The following is a 22,962-nucleotide window of genomic DNA, read 5'->3' on the forward strand; positions in this document are numbered from 1 at the left end:
GTGAATATATTAAAAACCACTGAATTGTACACCCTAAAGGGGTGAATTTTATGGTATGTGAATTACATCTCAATGTTTTAAAACTCAGATAAGTGATGGAATCGGAATCAGTGTGATATACTTAGCATAGAACAAAGTGGAACTAAACATTAACTTTTATTTGATCATTTGTTGCAATAATGTTAAGGAAGAAAAGCAGAGCACAAGATTCAATGGATTGTAGTAATTCATTCTGCAAAAGTTTAATGGAGCTCTTGCCATCCTATGTAACTATGCTAGTTGCTTCAGAGTATACAAAGCTGAATGGTGCTCAGCTCCTCTCCAAGGGTCTTAGAAGCTAATGGAGAGGTTAGAAGAGGACACAGTGGACTGATAGCCCAAAGAGGGCTGGTTCTGCTTGTCTACTCAAGCATTGCGTGTGTCAGAGCAGGCCACCAGGCTTCCATTTCTGGGAGCCCAGATAGGCCTCCCTGGAAAGACAATGACTGGTGAGATGAAGGCTAACAGGCTGCCCCAGAGACACTTGATTAAGTTATAGAATGAAATCACACCTTGATCTCTCAGATGAGAGAGAGAGAGAGAGAGAGAGAGGGAGAACGGGAGGAGGGAGCACAAGAGCACAGCTGTGGGCCCTTCTGTCCAGGGCCCTTGACTGAGAACAGGGAAGGACTGGGTCAGATTACTCTGACCCCTGACTTAGCTTAGTACAAGTTCCTCTAGACAAGAGGGTAGGGGAGGGGTGCTGTAAGACAGAAAAACTCAAACATAAGAGTTGTCACACAACAGGTTTTATCAGAGATCAAGAAAACAAGGGGAAGGGGTAACTTGTACAAGGGTTGTACTTGAAAAAGCACAACTTGGGTGGGAAGAGATGTCCTTCCTCAACTTCAACAAAGTGAAAAAGAACAGAGGCACAGCCTGGACTGTATGGGGCCTGATAGAATAATGGGGCGTAGCTTAGCACCAAGTGATAGGAGACAGGACAGCATCACGCATAAACACCAGAGTGAGCATGACAGGTGACTCATGTCATGGGAACAGCAATGTGGAGGAGACACAGCTAAGATCACAGGGATGAAAAGAGATGTAAGACTGGCATATAGTGGATATAGCAGGAAGATCCTAGCTTTCTTGATGGGAGCAGATTGGAGTAATAACTCTTCTGTTACCATTTTTATTATTAGGTGTGCTTCCCTGACTCTTCATATCTGAGTGGGGCCCCGAGAAACTAAGGTTACACAGAATACAAAGCAAAATGCTAGAAATGACTCAACAAAATATAAAGTGCTGGGGAAAGGGAGTGTGTTTCAAAAGAAAAATGGGTAGCATCAGGGAATTCCCTGGTGGTCCAGTGATTAGGACTTGGCACTTTCACTGCTGTGGCCCGGGTTCAATCCTTGGTTGGGGAACTAAGATCTTGCAAGCCGCACGGCGTGGGCAAAAAAAAAAAAAAAGAAACAGAAAAAGGGGCAGCATCAGCTTGAAGATCAGGAAAGATTTTATTTACAAAGGTAGTGGCATATGAAGTTGAAAGAATACAAAAGACTTTAAAAAGTGTTTTCTGATCACGATAAATTTGGTTTGATAAATACAGAGAAGAAAAACACAGAGAAAAAAATGAAAATCACAAATCATTATTCTATACTCAGATAAAACCATCATTAACATTTGAGGGGGGACTTCCCTGGTGGTGCAGTGGTTAAGAATCCACCTGCCAATGCAGGGGACACAGGGGGGAAAATCCCACATGCCGCGGAGCAACTAAGCCCTTGTGCCACAGCTACTGAGCCTGCGCTCTAGAGCCCATGAGCCACAAATACTGAGCCCATGTGCCACAACTACTGAAGCCTGTGCACCTAGAGCCTGTGCTCTGCAACAAGAGAAGCCACCGCAATGAGAAGCCTGTGCACCGCAACGAACAGTAGCCCCCACTCGCTGCAACTAGAGAAAGCCTGCGCGCAGCAACGAAGACCCAACACAGCCAAAAATAAATAAATAAAATAAATAAATTTATTTTTAAAATAAATTACATTCCCCTTTAAAAAAAAAACACATTTGAGGGGTACACCTTTCCTCATTTTATTTATTTATACCTCTATCTATTTATAAATATCTGTAATATCTATAAATATAGATATACAGATATGAAAGTGCATGTGTTTGTGAATATATACATACATATATAGATATACCTACACACACACACACACACACACACACATATTTCAAAACAAAAGTTGTGACTGATAGGGATTCTACCAGGGGAAATGGAAGGTAAGAGAAAGACCAGGCACAGGCAAGGAAAAGAAAGCACAGAGGCAATGGAACCTTCCAGAAAGAGTATGAGCTAAACAGGACTGGATTCAAATCCTGCCTCTGTGTCTATGGAAACATAAGCAAGTTACTTAACCATGCTGAACCTCAGTTTCCTCATGAGTAAAACGGGGATAATAATATTTGCTTGATCGAGTTGTTTTAATGATCACTTGAGTACATCAAGTACGTAGCAGTGTGCCCAGAGAATGGGAGGCGCTGAGCACGTGCTGGTGTTGTACAGCAGGCTGTTTGGGTAGCTGCATGTGGTGCTGCTTGTTTCTGACGTAAGATACTTGCAGGTAAGAGGGAGGCCAGGGACACTCTCTCACTATAGCTCAGGGATCACAAGGATTCCAGATCCCAGCTAAAGGAAAGAGCGAACTGCCCTTAAGCAACAACTCACCCAATTTCAGGAGGAATCACGATCTGCGCAGGACACCTAATGCTTAGCCATCTCATGGCCTGTCATTTCCCTCTAATCAGACATACTGTACTAGGCGACAGGCCAAGGTTATGAGGTCACTTTTTCTACAGTTATTTTAATACTCATCATTCTAGAAACTCTTCTGACTCTCATAAAACAAAGTAGCAGAAGGACTTTGACGGCTAGCACTTGTCTGCTGATTCACTGAGTGAACTTGGGTCAGGCACGTAATCTTTCTTTTCCGGTTTTTCCAGAAACAGGGTAGGCAGGTTCCTGTCCCTAAGCAAAAGCATCAGCACAGGGAGAGTAATTCAGCGCCACCAATTTGGGTGAAGTGTCTGTCTGCATAATCCATTTTTCTCTCAGAGTTATAGAAGTAATTGTCTGTCCATCCATCTCTGGCAAAGGAGACCATTATCCTGTCCTCATTGAGATATGGATCTAATTTCGATGTCGGCTACGTTTATGAGCCCTCAATTCATTAAGCCATCAAGACAAACAGATGGTGCCTCACAATCAGTGTCACGGCAAAATGACTTGGAGGGCCTGGAGATCAGTCAATAGAAACCTATTTGCAGTGCCATTGAGTATGGCAGTGCCTTCCATAAGAGGCACCTCATTCTCAGCGAATTAGCAGGCTGTAAAAATAGCCCTAAATCATTGTTGGGAGAGACAGAGTGGGGGGAAGCAGAGAGGCCATCAGTATCCAAGGCAGTGGGGGAGAGGAGAGGAGGGTTCTGAAAGGGAGACTGTCAATGGTGGGTGATCAGGAGAATTAAGAAGCCACAGGAGCCCACAGTCCCTGCCCAGCTACTGCAGCCCCAGTAGCTGAAATGCAGCTAGAGTCCCTGAACTCAGGTACTCACCTCTGCAGAGAGATAGTCTTGAGGCAACAAGTATTTTCCACGTGCAGCACACCATCAGATGCTGTGCGTGAAAATGTTTAACAGAGGTTCTGATGCCAGGGTGCTTGTAACCCAACGTTCATGCATAACCACGGTACTCTCCATCATACCAAGTACCAGGAGCCAGCTGGGGAGCCCAGGTGGAAAATCATGTTTATGCTTTCTGGTGGAAAGAGCTGTGGCGAACAGAAAGCTTTTGCTTCCAGTGATCAATTCTTTCTTTGTGCAATCTAGTCAAATTACCTGTACAAATACAGATTATAAAAATAAGTCAATCTTTTCAGTTATATAGCTTATATAAGATTACAAATTTTCTAATTTTTAAAATCAGGATATAAACTACATAAAACTAAAAGACCAAATTCTGCTTACTTATTCTCTACTAAAAGACACATTTAATAAATTATATAGGATATAAAATTATATAAATTTTTTGGTCATTGTATGATTTGCATTACCTTTTTCTTTTTTTAAATTTTTATTGGAGTATAGTTGATTTACAGTGTTGTGTTAGTTTCAGGTGTACATAAAATTATATAAATTTTTAAGACGAGATGGTTGTGTTGTTAATTCCAAATCCAATTATCTCCAAAGCGAGGGAATGAGGCAGGAGGGCTTCCGCTCAGTTAGAGAAGTTCCGTGCCCACCCCCCGCAAATAACTAACAGGAAGAACAAAAAGGAATTCTGAGGAGCTTCAGTGAGTCCAAGATCCATTTTTTAGTGACAACCGCACAGCTTTTTGTTGGAAAATATTATCAGTGAAAACAGTCTTGCATCAAGCGTAAAATGATGCAAATGTATTTCCTTATTTAATCTGTTTAAGTGCTTTCCTGTATAAATGATCCTCTCAACATCACTGGGCCAGTATGGTCAGAGCACAGTACTATGAGAGTGAAGGCACAGTCTCACCTCTGCCACCCATCTTCAGAAGGCTGGCCCCTTGTCATTCAGTTATCTGCCCACATGTCACTGGCTACGTGTGCACAAAAGTAGGAGTAGCATCAAGGATTTACCCAGGTTTCATGTTCGGTTAATGGGATGGAAAGCAGTTCTACCAACCAAGTCAGGGAATTTAAAGAGAAAGTACAGGATTATGAGGAAGGGGTGTCCAGAGCAGGGGGAAGGAGAAGAGAGAGATAATTATGTTCAGTTACAGACGTGCTGTGGAGTCTGGAATTTTATGATGGCCTGGACCCTAGTCAATTCTCCCTGGAGACTGGTCTGTATGGACTGTTGCTACTTTAAAGCAGCAGGCCTTGTCAAGGTGGTAGAGGGATGACACTACAGCATGTAGCAGCCTTCCCTATCCTTAAGACCCAGGATATGGCTTCAATATAAAGAATATAATAAGCTACATACTGGATAGTCTTGTTTCCTGGCAGAGAAATGCTGATAGTCCTTTTCTAATGCATTCAACTTCACTACCAAGTACCTCAAATTCACTCAGCTCTTGAAACATCCTGCTCCAAAACCTTCAAGGGCCACCTAATATAATATTGTCCAAGTTCTTTGATTAGCATTTAAGGTCCTCCCCAGTGAACTTAGCACTACTTTCCATTATTCTCTGACTCTGCTTTAGTCACAATTTTTTGCCTTTTCCCCACTCACTGTCCTCCATGCCAGAGCTACAATCCCATAGTCTACCTCTATTCCTCTGCCCACTGTTTCCTTTTTCTGGAATATTCTTCCAACTTATTTACATGCTAGTCATCCTTCAAAGCCCACTCATTCAAGCCCCTGTCCCAAGAAGCCTTCTTTGAAACCGCTCACTCACTATGATATCTGCCTGGATTTCCATTCAAAGCACTTATCACAGACTGTTTTTGATATTTTTCTATACCTGTTCCTTTGACCTAATCAGATGATAAATTATTTCAGGGAAGGAACTGAGTCTAATTTCTGAGTCCTGTACAGGGCACAATATACATGTCCAGTATTTGCTGACTGTGACTCTCAACTGTAGTTTGAAAATAGTCATAGATATTACCAATTTTCTCGAAAGTTTTAATATTTGTTTTGGACAAAATTCCACAAAATTCCAAAATCACACAGTATTTTTTTAAGGATGTCAAAAGCCAGATAGTGTAGCTTTAAGCTGAGCTTTAGCCCAAATCTGAGTTTAGAAGCCCATTTCCCTTATAGTGCATATGATCATGTGTGGACAGCTACTTGGAGCATGAGAAGTTACAGAGGCTCTCTAAAGAGGGGAAATTAGCAAAGCTGTCAGAGACTTCTTGCGCTGCCTTCCTATAAATTACAGGTGGATTAATTTAATACATGAGAACCCAAATAATTTTTTAAAGTCTTCTGCATCAATATGATACTTTGAAATGACACAAAGTAAGAAGAGTGGAATAATATATGATGTACATTTGTCACCAATGTCTTATGAAAAATTATTATGAAAAATTTAATAGTTCAATCAGCTGTCACTGTTGTTTTCTTGTAACATGATACTGAATAAAGTACAGCGGAACAATCTTTAAAAAAAACTTCTGCATCATCTGATACAGATAGGCATCATCACCATTTACCAAGATTTTGGTTTCTACATATGATCAGAAAGAGATCATTTCTTACACAAATAGGGCAGGGTCTGCATCTTTCTGCACAATGCATGGCATAGGAATTTTTAAACTAATAGCTAACACTCTACATTTATTTCCCCATTAACCACCACTACTGTTATCCCCACTTTACAAAGGAAGAAAGTGAAGCCCAAGGTCATGGTTAGTATGTGGCTAAGTTGGGACCAGCACTGGTCTGCCTGACCCCAAATCTCATTCTCTGGAAATTAGCAAATTAGCTAACATTATTTTGATTCATATAAATCCTCTTCAGGAATGAACATGCTGTGGTCACTGCTGCAGTTAGCCTTTGTCTTTCCAGAATCAAGGGACTTGACTTCTGCTTTACTTTTTTTTTTTTTTAATTAACTAATTAATTTATTTATTTTTGGCTGCGTTGGATCTTCGTTGCTGCGCACGGGCTTTCTCTAGCTGTGGCGAGCGGGGGCTACTCTTCCTTGTGGTGCACGGGCTTCTCATTGAGGTGGCTTCTCTTTGTTTTGGAGCACGGGCTCTAGGTGCTTGGGCTTCAGTAGCTGTGGCACGCGGGCTCAGTAGTTGTGGCGCACGGGCTTAGTTGCTCTGTGGCATGTGGGATCTTCCCAGACCAGGGCTCAAACCCGTATCCCCTGCATTGGCAGGCGGATTCTTAACCACTGCGCCACCAGGGAAGCCCTTGCTTTATTTATGCATATGACTTTCACATTCAAATCTGTCAGGCTCTTTTATCGCTTTAATTAACCTAAATGAGTTCCTGATCTTCCTACTTATCTTTTTTTTTCCAATTTTTTTTTTGGCCGCACTGCGCGGCATGCAGGATCTTAGTTCCCCCACCAGGGATCGACCCGTGCCCCCTGAAGTGGAAGCGTGGAGTCGTAACCACTGAACCGCCAAGGAATTGCCCCCTACTTATCTTTTAAGCCCTCCAGCTACTGCATCAGTTGTCACTTCTTCTTTTAGCATTACTGAGGCCCTACTGAGCTCAAAGACAGTGTTCAAGGAGATGCCTGCATGAACCAGACAAATATACGTGCCCTCAAGCAGCTGAAAGCGCTCCACATGACCAAAGTAAAGGGTTTTTAATTTATCGTACTCAGCATGAATGTTTCCTACCAGTGTCTTAACTCAATTATGAGACAAAAGATTTTCAAAATCCTGAGCCTATGACACTGAGCTCCTACCTGTGGGACAAAGCACTTGGCAGTCTGCCTCGTTCCGTGGTTACATCCAGAGATTCTAGTTTAGTTAGAGTCCCCACGGTAGCGCTTGATGCTTTGCACTAATTCGCCAGGTGGTTACCGACTTCTCTACGAACAAATTAGGGGCTCTGTCCCGGGAAGTTCACTGCCACAAGGGGCCTCTGACACTTCTCTCCTCAGGTAAACCACCCCGATCTAGGTGGAGTCACCCGTGCTTGCAATGAGTGGCTTCCTCCCACTACAGTGTAAGCGCCAAGCCGGGAGGCCGACAGCGCACGTTCGTGGCGGATAACCGCCAGGGTTTGGGAGTGGCTCCAGCGCCCCACCGCCGCCGGCGCCCCCGAAGGCAGGAACGTGCTCCCTCCTCACCCGCAACCCCACAAGGACCGGCAGCGGTTGAACCCCCTGATCCCCCGCCCCGCCCGGCCGGCGCTCGGGACACCGCCTTCGCGATGCTCGCTGCCGCCGCCGCGTCCCGAGAGGAAAAGGGCGAGAGTAATCTCAAGTACCGCCGGGCCAAGAGCCAAGAGCCCGCCCGCGTCCTCCGCGACACCCCCATCGCCGAGCTCTCACCTCTGACGCGATCCCTACTTGAGAGCCGGGGACGCTGAGTCACCGCCCGCGCACGTCGCCCCAGCCAATCCGGGGCTCGCGCCGGGCCGCCCCACGCACCGCGTATAGGCCCGCACTCACCCGCCGGCCCCGACACCGGCGTCCCAGCCACTGGCTTCTGATTGGCTAAGGCCGGCTGTGGGCGGACCGGGAGGAGCCGGGCCAACAGCTGATGCGCTAGGTAGGGCAGAAGCCGGTTGGAGACTGCGACGTCGTGCCGTTGTCCGTAAGTGATGCATGCCGGGGTTTTGGGAGCGGGGGATGCTGGGCCTTGGGATGGGAAGAAGTGAGGCCGCGCTGGGCCCGGCTGAGAGCACCTTGGGAGGATTGGGGGTCGCAGGGCTGGGAGTGGGGGCGATGCCTGGGCTGAAGGGGGCGAAGTCTGGTTGGCGGGGCTCAGGCCCCACCTCGCGGTGCAGGGGAGGCTGGTGAGGGCTCACGGAGCCTATGAGGGGATGCAGCAAAGGCCTGAGGAGCGAAGCCTCGCGGATGGAGCTGGGGAGGGACGGGGCTGGGGCCGACTTCGGGGAACTCGTAGAGCGGGGTGGGTGAGGAGGGATTGAGAGGGCGGGCGCTCTGGCCATAGAGTCCTGACAAGGTCACAAGAAGAGAGAGGGGAGGAAAGTTGAAGGGTTGAGAGGAGGGCGTAAAACCAAACGACCTTCCTGCCATCGGCTTCATCTTCCCCCGGGCCGCTATTCCCTTCCACCTTTGGCGACCCTCTTCGGCCCTAGGGAGGTAAAAAGGACCCGGGCATGTATCAAGCATCTCTGACGTAATTTACATTTCTCCCTAAAAAGTAAACCTGCCAGATTGGAAATTACAAAACATAGCACGGGATTAGTATTGGGAGCAGCCGAAATGATTCGGCAGGTTTATTCGCCTCTTTTATTATACCGGTGCGGGAAGCAGTTATATCCCTCTTCGGGGTAATCCCTATGGAAGGAATCTGTGCTTTCGGAAGTACCCAGACCGGTTTGGATGAAAAGTTATGATGGATTTAAGCGGTACCAGGCCCCAGCATGACAATCGTATTTGAGTTCTGTATACCAGGGGTTCTCTTGCTTCCCTATGCACCAGAATCTCTTGAAGGGGTCTTCTTAAGATACAGATTCCTTGGGCCCTGCCCCATACCATCTGAATCAGAATCTTCCGGGGTGGGGCCTTTGCAGCCATTTTAAATAGGTTGACAGGTAACGGATGCAAAATCAAAATTTGAAACCATTGTTGTTAGATAGTAGTTCCAGTGACCAAAATGACGGGCTGTGAAGATCCTTAAATCTTTTACATCACGTGATGCTGGGCAGCTCCAGTTCCCTTATGCCTCTTCTAGGTTCCCATGCATTTGGAAAGGTCTTCAGTAGTATCTTACCAAGTTTACAGACTACTTCGTGTTTTCCAAACTGGCTTTGAGTATCTGGTTATAGATACTCTGGTTATAGATACTCTTTTTGTACCTGTTCAACTTTCCGACTGGGAAAGAGATCTGGGTCAGCTGCTGCGGGTGGATGAGAAAATGATAATAAAGGAAAATTCAGAAGTGGCGCTAGGGAAAAAAAAATCTTCAAATCACACTTGAAATCGTTAGATGAATTAAGTCACTGGGAAAGAAGGTTCCATTTAATTTTAGGCATGACTGACATTTTTTACAATTCAAAGAAAGAGATGTGGGCTCCTGTTAAGGAGTAGATTTTAAATGTTTTTCAGATTAAATACATAACAGCATTATACGACAGATGATTTGGCAATATATTGTCAATCAAAAGAACCCACAACTGTGTATCAGGAGAGCTGGGTTCTAATCCTACCCTGCCAGAGATGTATTCCTGTTGTTGAGCAGTTCATTTAACCCTTCATAACCTTTTTTTTTTTTTTGCTTCTGTAAAATAAGCCTATTGGCATGGATTAATAATCTGGGTTTTTACTCTCAAGTTATATGATTTGTACTTACTGACCCTGATATTTTAAAAGTTAACCATTTTTTACTTAGGTGGCTATAAATCATGAATACTTGGGAAACTTCTAGGTGGTCATTAGGAAGAGAATTATCAAAATCTTTTACTCAGGGAGTGTTACAGATATATATTATGCTAGATATATAATTTGAACCATAGAATAACAAATAACTTTGTGATATGTTGGACTTTTAATATTCCCCTTTATTTTATCCTGAAATGTGCACACAAGGTGTTCTGGATCAGAGACAGATTATCATTAGTCACTTGAGACATAATGACCACATGGTTCCCTCACGCCCTGATTCTTTCCCCAGGGACTACTTTCTGAAAGCCAGATCTAATGTCCTGTCCGAACAAACTGCTGAAAGGTGATCCTCCTCCCTCCTGAAAGGAAGAAGGGAACTTTTGCTCCATTGACCTGTTGGACAGTTAAAGTTATCCAGATGTGATAGATTAAAGGAAAAACTACCAACTTTCTTGCTTTTAAAGACAATTCCCAAATGACTTCTTAGTTTAGGAATAATTAAGGCAGAGGAAGAAAACATGCTTTTATATATGTGAAAGAAGGTGCTAGTTTTTAAAAGTGGATTGTGGTATATAATGGTTTTGTCTCTTGTGGTTGCAAGGATCCAAGACCTACTCAGGTTATCATGTGTTCTTTCATAGATACAATATAAGAATGAAAAGAAAAATAAGCATTTATGTACATACAGCTTGACATTTTTATTACTGACTCTACAAATGTGTATAATTGTTAGTTTTCACTAAATATTCCTAATTACCTGAGAATAATTTTAATTGTTGAAAATATTACTTTAAAATTTATTCAACAAACATTTTGTGGTATACTTTATGTAATAAGCATCATGCCAGGCTATGGTATAGACACAAGCAGGACAGGTGTAACCTCCTGACTTCAAGGATTCTAGCGAGAAAAACAGTTAAACTTGCATTTATAAGAAAGACTTATTATAGAGAAGGCATCAGGTCCTATGGGACTGCGTAACCAAAGCACTTACCATAAACTTGGAGAGTCAGAGAAGACTTTCCAGAGGAGGTCAGTTAAGGCAAGAAACCGAAAAATGGGAGGACTTAGCCCAGAAAGAGTATCTGAAGGAAATGAAAAGGGAAGAAACGTTTTAGGCAGAGGAATCAGCTTGTGCAAAGGCTTGGAGGTTTAGAGAGCATCTATAAGAAGTTTAATGTGATTAGAATGTGAGGTTGGTGAGGGAGGTTGAAGGAGGATTTGTGATAAAACAGAAAAGTCTTTGAAACTTTTGCCTTTGGGAAGTTTAGATTGGTTATGAAGGAAACTAATAAACATACTGGCCTAAAATAAATACAGTATTTAATCTTACCATCTCGTACATTTATATAGTATCTTCTTGTTGCTGGTTGTTTTTTTTTTTTTTTGCCACACAGCGTGGAGGATCTTAGTTCCCTGACGGGGGATTGAACTCATGGCCCCTGCAGTGGAAGTGTAGAGACTTAACCACTGGACTGCCAGGGAAGTCACCATTTATGTAGTATCTTGAAAGCCAATCTCAAATATTTCTCTGAAAGTTCCCAAACTTTGTTATCCAAAAGACATCACACTCCAAATTCTCATTGTCTCTGCTGGCAAAGTGATCACACTCTGGCATGTCTATTTTAAAGAATCTAATTTGTGAAACATTATTTCAGTGTTTACATTCTATCTCTTCAAATATATAGTGAGCATCCTGAACCTTGAGCTTGTTGAACCTTGTATATAATAAAAGCTCAGAGAAAGGGTTTATTCAATTAGCAGGTAATGGAGCACAATAAAGAAGAGAAAGTCTAGTTCTAATTTCTTCTATCTAGCTGTGTGATACTGTACAACTCATCTGCATTAAGGTTTTCTTCTCTGTCAGATGACAGAATTGGACTCTTCCCAATGAGGATGGGGGCTTGGAGGGACAATTTCACTTTTCAAACTAAGCACTAAGCCTCCCCTCTAGAGTTGGATTTTCTTTGAGGACCTTGACTACTACTAAACCCCTTGAATAGCAAAGTGTTGAATAAGAGCTATTATTACTGAAGGGAGTGTGATGCACATGAAAAACCCAGAAGCTAAGGTAAGACTATATGGGTAATGGCAGTTAACTTTTGAGTTTATTGTAACTGACGTCAATCAGAGACTTGTGCACTTACATACTATGTTTGACTCCCTTTTTTATCTACGCGTACAGTTTATAGTCTGTTCAGCTCAGTCAGAAGGAAATATGTACATAGTTACTGTGACTAAGGTGAAATTGAATTTATTACTTTATTGTGATGAAATGCCTACTAGCGTCTTGTGTAAAAAAATTGACCAAAAAGGGAGAATGGAGCCTTGGTCCCTTTGTGATAGAAATGAATCTTTTTTTCTGCCCTCTAATTCATATAATCAGGCTAGTATCTTGCCTTTTTTGGTACCACTTAAAGGAATAATCTTATAATAGAAGTATGCTTTTAACTGCAGAACCTCATGGAAATTCTGTTTCAGGAAGATTCTTCAATCACTATGTCAAGTGACACAGATGTTTCTCTTTCGTCATATGATGAAGGTCAGGGATCTAAACTTATCCGAAAAGCTAGAGAGGCACCATTTGTCCCCATTGGTAAGTTTGACTTTGATGGTCTAATAAGCTATTGTAAGCTTTAACACAGTAGAAGTGTGGTAAACTTGTTTGGTTCATCAAGAATTTCCTGAAAGCATTTATTTTTGAATATATTTTCATATCTTGAAATATGCTTAGATTGGTATGATGTAGCTCTCATTATAAAAATTCTTCTCTGTGTATTCAGACTTCTTGTTTTAGTGACTTATTTCAGTGAATGTGTTGGGACCCCAAGACTACCATCAGTCTCAATGATTTGCTGGAAGGACTCACAAGACTAAGAGTTGTTATACTGACAGTTGTGGTTTATTACAGTCTCTACTATATTAACTGATTGCCTTTGGGGATGGAAGTGAGACAGAGAAGAGTTCCCCTGGCACTCTTAAAGGAATTTATTTACTGGCTTCACAAGCCCACATTTTAAAGATGATCTTAACTTTCTGGATCTGCTACTGTTTGCTTCCAATTGTGGATTTTTAGTTCTGAGGGGGAAAAAATTAAAAATTCAATTTGTACGTTAGCTGGTTAATGGTCTCCTAAAGCATCCTTATAAAAAATAAATAGAACGTTGATTGATGATAAAATCATCTTGATTCCCTGCCCCCATGCATCTGACACATTTGTGACTGTCTGTTTTACAGGATTGGCAGGTTTTGCAGCAGTCGTTGCATATGGATTATATAAATTGAAGAGCAGGGGCAATACTAAAATGTCTCTTCACCTGATCCACATGCGTGTGGCAGCCCAAGGCTTTGTTGTGGGAGCAATGACTCTTGGTAGGTTCCTACAGGACATTTCAAATTTGTGGTTCCCCATTAATGGATTTCTTTGTAAATAAAACAAGGTAGATACTTTTAGCTGACTTTGAAGCAGTTTGCAAATATCACTTATATTCATTTTCACATAAAAACTGAATAAAAATAGTTCAAGTAGTGACATAGTTTTACTGTCTATGATATAATCTTACTAAGGTTTTAAAGAAAGAAAGAAAAGATAGTGCTGCCCATCACTGAGTTTATAATTTCGTTGAAGAGTCTAGATATGTAAATAGGGTTGGTAATAAGATCCATCGTCTGGGAGAGACATGATTGCTGTTTTATTGAGTTTTTGAAGGTGGAAAAGATATTACATGCTTTTATAGGCTTTATAATTAATTGACTTTATCTGGTATTATATAGCAAGAGTAACTCCTTTTAAAGTTGCCAGATAAATATTGATATTTTAACAGTCTGAGCTAGTCATACTGGCCTTGAGATACTTGGGAAATTGTGTAAAAAGAATTTTAGAAATTTGAATTGTTTAAGAAAGCAAGAATGTAAGCAGCCTAGTGCCTTGTTCCCCTTGTAAATATTGTATGCTAGCAAGGGTGCTACTTTTAGCTACTTTATGAACTGTTTTTAATTTTCTAATACTGAAGAAAATATTTAAATGCTTAACTGGCATTCTTTTTCTTTAGGTATGGGCTATTCCATGTATCAAGAATTCTGGGCAAAACCTAAACCTTAGAAGAGGAGATGCTGTCTTGGTCTTGGTGGTGCTTGCTTTAGTTAGACATCTCATATTGAGGTTATATGTTTATGTTGAAAATAAATTCTGTGGGTCGGACAATAACATGATAATTTGAATATTGGCTTCCTTTCTTGCAGGCTTGATTTGCCTAGCGACTAGTTCACTAGCTAGGTCATTCAGGGGAGTCAGATTAGCACAAAAACATGTCACTTTTAAATGCACTTGATAGTGGTACAATGTCCACCTTCTTAAACTCTTCTGATAAAATTAGTTGTAAAGAGGACAACATGCCAAACCTGAAAATGCTCCCAGTTGCTGCAGAATATCATATGCTTTTGATGTAATGTAAGAATCCTATTTACCCCAGTTAATTTAACTCTTTCTGACTGCCTTGTGGACTGAGTACTGTTTTTAAGGTCTGGTTAGCTCTTGAAGAACCCTTTCAGAACAGTGCACAGAATACAACATTATAAACCTCCCAGCAACTATGTGTGTGTTTTGGTAACAGCTGCTTTGAAGTAGTATCTGTTTCAGAATCATAGCTGTAAACATGAGAATAACTTAACTGTAGATCCTCGTTTAGCTGTTTTGTAATTGCAGAATTATAGTTTGCTGCTGTTATATTAGAATAATTTTTAAATGGCATTTTGAAATAGAAGTGTGTATTTTAAGTGCTAATGCAAAGGTAAATGAAAAATACTTTTTAAATGTGTGCAGTCTGTTTATTTTCTCTGAAAGAATCATAAATGTTAAACTAAATAAATTTCCTATAATGGAAGTGATTTATGAGCAAGCTGGTTTGGTCAGACATTATACAAACTTTGGTATACTACAGAATGCTTTGTTGTACTTGTGAAATTCTCTTGTCTAACCTGAATTTACATTCCATGGTGATAACGTGGTAAATGTAGTGTTATTAAAGTAAGTGAACACATCAAATGTCCTGTATTTATTTCAATTTGGAAACAACTATCATTCTTCAAAGTAGCATAAGTAGTTCCAAGAAAAGAGGGAGAACATTTTATGCCTTTTGTAGGAGCCATAGTTAAAGAGTATTTAACAAACAGGAATAATAGCTAACGTTTATTGAGCATTTACTGTGTGCCACACACTGCTCTAAGCACTTTTCATGTATAATGTCATTTAAGTTTCCTAACAACCCTAAGAAGTAGGAGCTATGATCCTCCTTTCACGGAGGAGGAGACTGAGGCATGAATAGTTTTAAGTAATTAACCCAAGGTCACATAAGCTAGAGAAGGTTGTAGGTTTGGGACTAGAACCTGGGCAGTCAAGCAGTAGATGCCAACAGAGACTTGAAATGTTGGCCTTTGTGAAGTTAATGCTGAGTGGCAGCGGTTATCATAAATTAGTACTGTTAGACAAGAGGGTACGGCATGGTCTTGGCTCACCGCTCCACTGACTATATAACCTGGACCAATCAAGGTTTTCTCAGTTTTCTGCTAGTTAGAAATGAGAGATTGGACTACGTAATTTCTATAGTCCTATCTAGTTTATAGATCATTACATGGGTCTATGGGAAATGTGCTTTAAAAATATAAGCTATTACTAGGAACTCTTCTCAGCCTCCAGTAGACATTATTGGAGTTGCTTGTAGGCAGTCCTAACAATTATTTCATGAAGGATAAGCCTTCTATAGAAGAACAAATTTGTGAACAAGTTTCAGAAACTCTTTCTGATGGATGAGTACATTATTGATTTTGTTAAATAAATACTAATTTGAGAGAAATTGATCTAGACAAATGCCAGAGGATAGAAGAACAGGAGCAAAATGTTGAGACTGTAGTGAGCATATTAAGTGATCAGGAGACAATAAGTAAGGGTGCTTGCCTGAAGAAGACAGTGGTAAATTAGGGTGGATGAATAGGCTGGCATCAGATTATGGAAGTTCTTAAAAGTGGCTCAAGTGGATGTAACACTACTTTTTATTGAGTCAGACCTGGGTTCATGGTTTTGCCACTTAGGAGCCAAGTAGCCATGGTTTCCTCATCTGTAAAGTGGGGACAATGTCAGTGGCCTAGGGTTGCTGGGAAGATAAAATGCAATGGTGAACATAAAAGGGCTTAGCATAGCACCTGATGCATTAGTAATCTCTGAATGGTTGCTGTTACCACTGTTACTGTTAGGCTTGGGAATGTGGCATCACAAAAGGTGTGTGAGCCCTCCTCTCACAACTTACAGTCTAGCAGAGAAGGCTGGCATTAGATCAGTGATTTCGAAAAGCATGATAAATACTAGGTACAGGATGCGGCAGACTGGGGGACCTAACTCAGGGCTGGAGTCAGAGAAGGTATCCCCAAGGAAGTGATGTTCTAACTTAAGATGATTTTTCATCTTAAGTTAGAACATCATCTTAAGACACTGGTGAAAGAAATTAAAGGTGATACAAACAGATGGAGAGATATACCATGTTCTTGGATTGGAAGAATCAACATTGTGAAAATGACTATACCACCCAAAGCAATCTACAGATTCAATGCAATGGCTATCAAATTACCAATGGCATTTTTTACAGAACTAGAACAAAAAAATCTTAAAATCTGTATGGAGACACAAAAGACCCCGAATAGCAAAAGCGGTCTTGAGGGAAAAAAACGGAGCTGGAGGAATCAGACTCCCTGACTTCAGACTATACTACAAAGCTACAGTAATCAAGACAATATGGTACTGGCACAAAAACAGAAATATAGATCAGTGGAACAGGATAGAAAGCCCAGAGGGAAACCCACGCACCTATGGTCAACTAATCTATGACAAAGGAGGCAAGGCTATACAATGGAGAAAAGACAGCCTCTTTAATAAGTGGTGCTGGGAAAACTGGACAGCTACATGTAAAAGAATGAAATTAGAACACTCCCTAACACCATACACAAAAATAAACTCAAAATGGATTAGAGACCTAAATGTAAGACCGGACACTATAAAACTCTTAGAGGAAAACATAGGAAGAACACTCTTTGACATAAATCACAGCAAGATCTTTTTTGATCCACCTCCTACAGTAATGGAAATAAAAACAAAAATAAACAAATGGGACCTAATGAAACTTAAAAGCTTTTGCACAGCAAAGAAAACCATAAACAAGACAAAAAGACAACCCTCAGAATGGGAGAAAATATTTGCAAATGAATCAACGGACAAAGGATTAATCTCCAAAATATATAAACAGCTCATGCAGCTCAATATTAAAAAAACAAACAACCCAATCCAAAAATGGGCAGAAGACCTAAATAGACATTTCTCCAAAGAAGACATACAGATGGCCAAGAAGCCCATGAAAAGCTGCTCAACATCACTAATTATTAGAGAAATGCAAATCAAAACTACAATGAGGTATCACCTCACACCAGTTAGAATGGGCATCATCAGAAAATCTACAAACAACAAATGCTGGAGAGGGTGTGGAGAAAAGGGAACCCTCTTGCACTGTTGGTGGGAATGTAAATTGATACAGCCACTATGGAGAACAGTATGGAGGTTCCTTAAAAAACTAAAAATAGAATTACCACATGACCCAGCAATCCCACTACTGGGCATATACCCAGAGAAAACCATAATTCAAAAAGACACATGCACCCCAACGTTCACTGCAGCACTATTTACAATAGCCAGGACATGGAAGCAACCTAAATGCCTGTCGACAGACGAATGGATAAAGAAGATGTGGTACATATATACAATGGAATATTACTCAGCCATAAAAAGGAATGAAATTGGGTCATCTGTAGAGACGTGGATGGATCTAGAGGCTGTCATACAGAGTGAAGTAAGTCAGAAAGAGAAAAACAAATATCGTATATTAACACATATATGTGGAACCTAGAAAAATGGTACAGATGAACCGGTTTGCAGAGCAGAAATTGAGACACAGATGTAGAGAACAAACGTATGGACACCAAGGGGGGAAAGCGGCGGGGGTGGTGGTGGGATGAATTGGGAGATTGGGATTGACATATATACACTAATATGTATTAAATGGATAACTAATAAGAACCTGCTGTATAAAAAAATAAATAAAATAAAATTCAAAACTTCAAAAAAAAAAGAATAAGTAGGTTTTTGTATTTTTATATTCAGGATCCTGCTATTCCCGGAAAAAAGTTATCAGCCTATTTCTAGTTAACGAGCAATAGTGACATCCGGTGGTGACAGCTGGAATTTGACTCCACACATAAATCCCCAAAGTACCCTCTGCTTCTGTACCACGGAGTCAGAACTTTGGAGTAGAGGACTGGTCATGCAGACCATGCCTCTTGCCTCACCGATGAGGAAACACTGCTCAGAGTTTCAGGAACTTGAAATTTAGACTCTACCCCCATTAAATTTACAGCCCATCAAAACAAAGGCCAAAAAAAAAAAAACAAAGGCCAGAACAAAGCTGAATGAACATAAAGTATTTTAAAGTTCTCATGTGTCAAATAGTGGAACTGCCAATTATTTATATACTTAATCCTGTTTGAAAGCTCTTCAAATTGAACAGGAAATTGGAGAAAGGAAACCAAACATGCACCAACCGTGACTTGATTACCACTTTCTTAGTGAATGATTTACCTGCTATAAGTTCATGTAACAGCCACTACTACTCATGCATCCTGGCTTTATTCTTAGATAAAGAGAGCCTACTTTCCCCTTAGTCACTGAAATGGGGCAAAATAATGTGTTTTTAGCAAGACGAAAGTTAGGAAATTTTCTCCTAAATTCAGCAGTGATAAATAGTTCCAGAGTGGAGGCCAGCATCCAGTTGGTCCCCTCAGAGGAACCCAGGAACAGGTCCCCTCTGTAGTATCCTGAGCTTCTTATAACATTGGTGTTAGGTCTTTTTCCTGTCCCCAGTGTAACTCTGAAGTGTCACAGAATGACTAAAAGTTTACAACATAAGGTAGAAATGCCATCATCATACCTTTCGGCTAGAGCCCTATGACCTAAACTCAGTTTATCTGCAGCTATACTTACTGTCTTCCCCACCAGTGCTCCTTCTGAGATCACCCGTTCCTCTCAGGGATCTCCATCTCACACGTCACACCCTGGGCTCAAACTCAGAAGTGTCTTTCCTTCCTCCTGTTCATTTATCACTATAAAGCCAGTCACCAAGTTCTGCCATTTTTCATAAGCAGAGTCCCTCATCACTCAGATATGCTCTTTTCTTTTCCTTGTTGCCTAGGCCCTTCACCTCCTGTCCTGCCACCTAGCTCCAGCAGAGCCACTGATGCAAAGGCCCTGTGCTCACCACTGCCCCTGACACCTCTGCTTGGACTCTAGTCCTTTCCTGAATGTTCCCCCTTCCTGACAATTCAGTGCACTCCTTAAAGACCCAACCCAATTCTACTTTTGGTGAACTCTCAACTCTCCCAGGCCATGGTGAACTTTACCTTTTTACAAATCTTGCTATATTTGAGTTTAAAACACAATGCGTGTTCCACTATGGTAACACTTTGTATAGTGCTTTGCTGTATATAAAGTGCTTTAATACTCTTTAAAGTCCCTCACAAAAAATGAAGTATGTATTATCCTGACTTTTTCAATGTGGAAAGCTGTAATTTACTCAAGTCCACACAACTGAAAAGTGACAGAGCTGGGACCCAAATCCAGAACTTGAGACCCCTGGTCTCATGGAAAGACTGCATGATGGAACAGAAGGCAGGTACGTAAAATCATGCCTGTCCAAGAAATACTTGTTCTTCCCTTCCCTTCATTTCCACCTTCCACTGCACACACATGCACACTTACTCCCCACTTAGGTCCCAAATCCAATACTTTTTTCTAATATACTGTAGCTGCTTTATCCTCAGGTTTTTTATATATAAAAATCCTCAGTCAGTATTTGTTTTGGTCTTTATATAAGAAGGAAGCTGAGTGGATGCAACTAGAGATTATCATACTAAGTAAAGTCAGAAAGAGAAAGACAAATACCATATGATATCACTTATGTGGAATCTAAAATATGACACAAATGAACCTATGAAACAGAAACAGACTCACAGACATAGAGAACAGACTGGTGGTTGCCAAGGAGAAGGGGGTTGAGGGAGGGATGGAGTGGGAGGTTGGGGGTCAGCAGATGTAAACCTTTGTATATAGAAGGGATAAACAACAAGGTCCTACTGTATAGCACAGAGAACTATATGCAATATCCTATGATAAACCATAATGGAAAAGAATATTTTAAAAAGGAATGTATATATGTATAAATGAATCACTTTGCTGTACAGCAGTAATTAACAGAACATTGTAAATCAACTATACTTCAACTAAAAAAAAAAAAAAAGGAAGCTGCGGAGATTCCCACATAACCATGGTCTTACTGCGGAGGCAGTAAATTAAAACTAGGAAGTACACAAGGCATTGGAGACCTAATCACCAGGGGAGAAACCAGTTATCACTGAGACAAGGTGACTTTCATCCAAGTGTTTTGAAAGACCATGATGTGAGCCAAGAGTGAAACTGAGAAATTTGGGGGGAAAATAGAAAATATATTACCAATCCATTATGCTTGGAGGAGAGCCACGGTAGATCTCAGCCATCAGAGAGGCCCCTTGGAACTAAGGACTAATGAATCTTGGCAGAACATTGAGTCTTCTAATAAAGTCAACATATGATGAATGAGATCACCATATATACAAACACGTCTTAGACAAAATTGCTCCATAGATAAAATAGGACTTGACTATAGCCAAAATGGTGTTAAGTTAAAAGGCAGAGTGTGCGGGGAGCAGGGGAGTCTGAGAGGCTGGCGGCCAAAAAAGAAAGCCCAAATCCATGGGGAGATGAAGAGGCAGAACTGGCAGTGCGTATCCAGCACCTTTTAGCGAGAAGGAACTTGAACCTGGAGACAACAGGCAATTTTTATCTGTGGGTGCTTCTGACTGTGAAGTAGAATGTTTAACAAGGCTTAACCCTGGGTCAAAAATATTTCAATGCAGTTTGCTTCTGTTTGCTCTGAATCGCTCACAATATCTTTCTGATGACTCTTTTGGCTTCATGGGTGTCTGATTCTGGGAAAGGAGGAGCTCTGGATATGGGGCACAATCCCCTAGTGTAAACTAGTGCCTTAGTGTTCTTGTTTACACATTAATCACTTAATACCATGGCTGGCATAAGTCTGGTCCCAAGAGACACTTCCGGTTTAATGACCAAATTAGATTTTGGACCTGCAAAGCTAAGGTCCATTAAGAGGAGAGCCCTGAAATGGGGAGAGCCAAATGGAGTCTTGGTTTTAAGCTGCAGCAAAGCTTACTTCCATTTTGAGGCAAAACAGCTAAGTCTGTATAATGCATGACAGCTGAAGAGCATTTCAGTTTACAAAGCACTTTCGTGACCTATTTGTTATCACGGGAATAAATTTACTGTTGCTATTTTAAGAAGAAAGTTGGGATTTGTGACTTGACTAATGTCATAGAGTTAAAGCCTAGGTATTCTTACTTCTGACAGACTTTAGTCAATTCAATTTTGCTTCTCATAGTAAGAGTAGAATCACTAACTGCTTATGTTATATTTACTTATTTGTGGGAGACAGAATATTATTTCAGTGAAGGGAAATCTATTTGGTGATCTTATCATCTTAAAAAAGATAAAGGTCCCAGTTTAAAGTTGGAGCTACATTAAACTGTGGGAAGGACGTAATTTAGCGATTAGAAAAAAGAGCAGTTAGACCCAAACAAATATGCTCAACTGATTTAAAAAAATTTTTTACTGTAAAATATACATAGCAATTTACTATTTTAAGCATTTTTAAGTGTACAGTTCAGTGGCACTAAGTATATTTAAAATGCTATGCAGAGTCCGCCCTTGGGGCCCCGCGCTTGTCTGAGCCGTGTGGATGACAGGCTCTTGGTGCTCCAGCCAGGCGTCAGGGCTGTGCCTCTGAGGTGGGAGAGCCAATTTCAGGACATTGGTCCACCAGAGACCTCCCAGCTCCACGTAATATCAAACGGCGAAAATCTCCCAGAGATCTCCATCTCAACGCCAAGACCCAGCTCCACTCAACGACCAGAAAGCTACAGTGCTGGACACCCTATGCCAAACAACTAGCAAGACAGGAATACAAGCCCACCCATTAGCACAGAGGCTGCCTAAAATCATAATAAGGCCACAGACACGCCAAAACACACCACCAGACGCCGTCCTGCCCACCAGAAAGACAAGATCCAGCCTCATCCACCAGAACACAGGCACTAGTCCCCTCCACCAGGAAGCCTACACAACCCACTGAACCAACCTTAGCCACTGGGGGCAGACACCAAAAACAATGGGAACTACAAACCTGCTGCCTGCGAAAAGGAGACCCCAAACACAGTAAGTTAAGCAAAATGAGAAGACAAAGAAACACACAGCAGATGAAGCAGCAAGGTAAAAACCCACCAGACCTAACAAATGAAGAGGAAATAGGCATAGAAAAAGAATTCAGAATAATGATAGTAAAGATGATCCAAAATCTTGGAAATAGAATGGAGAAAATACAAGAAAGAGAAGAAAATACAAGAGAGAGAAAATACAAGAAACAAGGACCTAGAAGAACTAAAGAGCAAACAAACAATCATGAACAACACAATAAATGAAATTAAAAATTCTCTAGAAGGGATCAATAGCAGAATAACTGAGGCAGAAGAACAGATAAGTGACCTGGAAGATAAAATAGTGGAAATAACTACTGCAGAGCAGAATAAAGAAAAAAGAATGAAAAGAATTGAGGACAGTCTCAGAGACCTCTGGGACAACATTAAATGCACCAACATTCAAATTATAGGGGTCCCAGAAGAAGAAGAGAAAAAGAAAGGGACTGAGAAAATATTTGAAGAGATTATAGTTGAAAACTTCCCTAATATGGGTAAGGAA

At 41.2% G+C, this 22,962-nt stretch overlaps 1 protein-coding gene and 1 long non-coding RNA gene across 2 annotated transcripts in view; one reads left to right on the forward strand and one right to left on the reverse strand.

Moving 5' to 3' along the window:
* Window positions 1-8,071, reverse strand: part of LOC133095340 (uncharacterized) — a 41,505-nt gene extending 33,434 nt beyond the window's left edge. Inside the window, exons 1-2 of the long non-coding RNA XR_009701589.1 lie at window positions 7,986-8,071; window positions 3,607-3,888 (exon numbers count right to left, since the gene is read on the reverse strand). This is a non-coding gene — a long non-coding RNA (uncharacterized LOC133095340). The remainder of the gene's footprint in view (window positions 1-3,606; window positions 3,889-7,985) is intronic.
* A 113-nt stretch (window positions 8,072-8,184) lies between these two features.
* Window positions 8,185-15,038, forward strand: HIGD1A (HIG1 hypoxia inducible domain family member 1A). The gene is made up of 4 exons (XM_061196553.1): window positions 8,185-8,250; window positions 12,489-12,603; window positions 13,245-13,379; window positions 14,060-15,038. Exons 2-4 carry the CDS (start codon window positions 12,507-12,509, stop codon window positions 14,107-14,109), a joined length of 282 nt encoding a protein of 93 aa, XP_061052536.1. The 5' UTR covers window positions 8,185-8,250; window positions 12,489-12,506; the 3' UTR covers window positions 14,110-15,038.
* Window positions 15,039-22,962: the final 7,924 nt, after the last annotated feature.

This window comes from Eubalaena glacialis, chromosome 7, assembly GCF_028564815.1.
Source record: "Eubalaena glacialis isolate mEubGla1 chromosome 7, mEubGla1.1.hap2.+ XY, whole genome shotgun sequence".
In the NCBI taxonomy this organism is placed as follows: Eukaryota; Metazoa; Chordata; class Mammalia; order Artiodactyla; family Balaenidae; genus Eubalaena; species Eubalaena glacialis.

Bases quoted from the DNA above. Each gene is read 5' to 3' on its own strand.
- HIGD1A (XM_061196553.1), top strand. From the start codon at position 12,507: ATGTCAAGTGACACAGATGTTTCTCTTTCGTCATATGATGAAGGTCAG. The intron at 12,604-13,244 runs GTAAGTTTGACT...TCTGTTTTACAG, and splicing joins GGCACCATTTGTCCCCATTG to GATTGGCAGGTTTTGCAGCA. The intron at 13,380-14,059 runs GTAGGTTCCTAC...CTTTTTCTTTAG, and splicing joins TGTGGGAGCAATGACTCTTG to GTATGGGCTATTCCATGTAT.